This window comes from Oryzias melastigma, linkage group LG2, assembly GCF_002922805.2.
Source record: "Oryzias melastigma strain HK-1 linkage group LG2, ASM292280v2, whole genome shotgun sequence".
NCBI lineage: Eukaryota > Metazoa > Chordata > Actinopteri > Beloniformes > Adrianichthyidae > Oryzias > Oryzias melastigma.
This window is the reverse complement of record NC_050513.1, coordinates 1,898,230-1,901,130: the sequence shown is the minus strand read 5'-3', so window position 1 is coordinate 1,901,130 and position 2,901 is coordinate 1,898,230. Positions and strand designations below refer to the sequence as shown.

At 44.3% G+C, this 2,901-nt stretch overlaps 1 protein-coding gene across 1 annotated transcript in view; it reads left to right on the top strand.

Moving 5' to 3' along the window:
• Positions 1-956, top strand: part of LOC112142246 (ribonuclease inhibitor-like) — a 4,249-nt gene extending 3,293 nt beyond the window's left edge. The window contains exon 2 of the mRNA XM_024265519.2: positions 402-956. Coding sequence (XP_024121287.1) covers positions 402-591 — 190 coding nt within the window. The 3' untranslated portion in view covers positions 592-956. The remainder of the gene's footprint in view (positions 1-401) is intronic.
• The last annotated feature ends 1,945 nt before the right edge of the window (positions 957-2,901 follow it).

The window sequence follows — 2,901 nt, the reverse complement described above, 5'->3', positions numbered from 1 at the left end:
CAGGATCAGACAGGAGAAGATGGAGATGTTCTTCTAGAAAATGAACAGATGGAAAGAGAAAAGTGGATCAGAAGCAACATTTCAAACTTTCAACATTCATCATCATGATGGTCAGAGTGACAGCAGTCAGTCTCTGTGATCCAGATGTCCTACTGTCAACTTTGTGGTTCAGACCTCAGATCACTGACAGACTGAGGACAGCATGAAGCTCCATGGAGCTCCACCTTCTCTCCTCCAGCTGCAGATGAAAGCAACACAAAGATGAAGGTCTGAGAGAGACTGATGAGGAGGACTGTTTCATGATGAAGATGAAGCTCTGATGAAGAGACAAATGTCCAACTGGAACTTCATCACAGCCTCAATTCATCATCACCTGTTTCTGTCTTTCTGTCTCTTCACAGAATTCCAGAACCATGTGGACTCTCAGAGACTCACTATGAAATTGTGGCCTCAGCTCTGAAGTCCAACCCGTTCCACCTGACAGAACTGGACCTGAGGAATAATGACATCCAGTATTCATCCATGGAGGTTCTGTGTTCTGGACTGGAGAGTCCAAACTGCAGACTGCAGACTCTGAGGTCAGAACATTGAAGCTGCTGGTTGGTTCATTTCTACATTTGTAGTTCTTCACTGAAGCTGAAAGGTTTGGATTCAAAGAGTTTCTGGATTTTCCAGGACTTAAATCATTTGGTTTTTTTCATTGTCATTCAGCCGTTTCTCTATTTCCGACCTGTTCTTGCTGTGAAAGTGTTTTTTTCTTTGTCCAGTGAGACTTGATGAATTTAGAAAAGAAGACATTGAATTTCTGTGGTTTTCAGGGCTGCCACGATTAGTCGATTAGTCACGACTACGTCAACGCATCGATTTGAGTTTGTTTTCTCTTGTTGATCTCAAACTACATTGTGTGCTTTCTAATGCCGGGTCTGCTTTTCTCTGTGACACACGTGCACAGTAGTGCTATTCAGCAGAGGTGGGGACTCGAGTCACATGACTTGGACTCGAGCCAGACTCGAGTCATGAATTTGACGACTTTACACTCGACTTGGACTTTCCTACCTCTGACTCGTGACTTGACTCGGACTTTGATATACATAACTTGTGACTTGACTCGGACTTTAGCCCTCTGACTCGGAAAGACTTGCTATTTTTCCCCCAAATCCACGGATTATAAAGTATATTATAAAGTATATTGAGAAAAAGCCATGCGCCGCGGTCTCTCTGTCTGTCTTTGTTTACATCCGTGTGTCGGCCCAACATCCAATCAAATTAAAACCACGTTTGATTGATGTGACAGTCCAACCAATCAAATTGCAAAAAAACAAAGCACCGCCTCCCCTTTAAAAGCGCGAGTTCCTGCCGGTGTTTTTATTTCTGGCATAAAAGTTTAGAGATCGTCAACAACAAACGGTTTGCAGTTCGAAGAGCATGTGGATTAAAGGATTACTCACAGAGATTCGTCAACCAACTTCATCTGACTGTAGGAGCAGCAAAATCAAGTAAGTTCTGAGTGAAAGCTGACGCTAGCTTAGCGGCTAACTGCTAGCTGCTGTTAAATGAATGGGAGGTGAACTCTGTTAGCGGTACACATAGACACCGTGCAGCTCAGTATAATCACAGAGTGACAACAGGTGATTTGGACATTTCCACCGCTCAGATCTTTACCTGGGATCTGGGCGGGACGTGAGCGATCATAGCGGGACGGCAGGGCTTCTGGGACCCGGGCTCGGTTGTTTTCCAGACTACCCTGGTTCCCTACTGTCTCCATCTAACCACATTTCAAATGCGGTAAACTGTGTTTTTGTTATAGAGAAATGATTTTGGATTTTGGAAATGGGAATTTAGCTAAAATGCTTGCAAAATACAGTTCATAAAAGCACACATGATCTGTGTAGTTAATAATACATTGTTTTTTAAATGACTTGAAACATTAATAGTAGGACTTGTGACTCGACTTGAGACTTGTTGGTCTTGACTTGTGACTCGACTTGAGACTTGTTGGTCTTGACTTGTGACTCGTCTTGGGACTTGAGTGCTTTTGACTTGGGACTTGACTCTGACTTGAGGACAAAGACTTGGGACTTGACTCGGACTTGCAAAATGATGACTTGGTCCCACCTCTGCTATTCAGTAGTGATGTCACAGGAAGGTCTAGGAAGGTTCCAGGTATTAGAATAACACGCTAACAGAGCTTGAATATGTGGAAACTTCAGAAAAATCACAGGAAAAAGTGTCCAATGTCATTTCTGCAAGACAGAACTTGTGTTCCACAGCAGCTCTACGGTGAAACATGAACACATGAAGAGGAAACTTGACGAAGGAGGATCATGGAAGAGAGTTTCAGCTAGCTAAACTAAGCTAAGCTGCTGAACCAAATGCATCAACAGTGTGTTCGTAGACTTTCTATAGTGACGTGGTAGAAGGTCACCAGCAGTCTTTGTTCCTGAGGATCTGCAGGAAGTTCAGTCTCTCCTGGACCTTTTTCAGCAGCTCAGTGGTGTTTGTGCTCAAGGTTCAGTTCTCTTCCATGGGGATTGACAGGAAGTGGAGGTTTGGTGTGTGAGGGGGGTTGTTCCTGGGTCTTTCAGATGGACTTACAGGTTCCTGGATCAGCCGGGCTGCTGGTCTGTCTGCTGGTTCTGGTTTGTGGAGTTCTGTCCTCCTGCCTTTGCTGCAGTACTGAGAGTGATGGAGGAACACTCTAAGGAGAACGCATTCATTCAGCCCGCCTGCAGATTCACTTTAGCACAAATATGGGTAAAACACCCTCTAGTCCTAATCTGATGTGCAGAGCTGACAACGTTTCCTAAAACCTCGGAGTGAGACTCAATGCAGGAAAAACAATCACTATACGGAGGAAAGACCAGAGACGAGTCAAGAGTAGTTTAGTGGAAGTGTATCAGT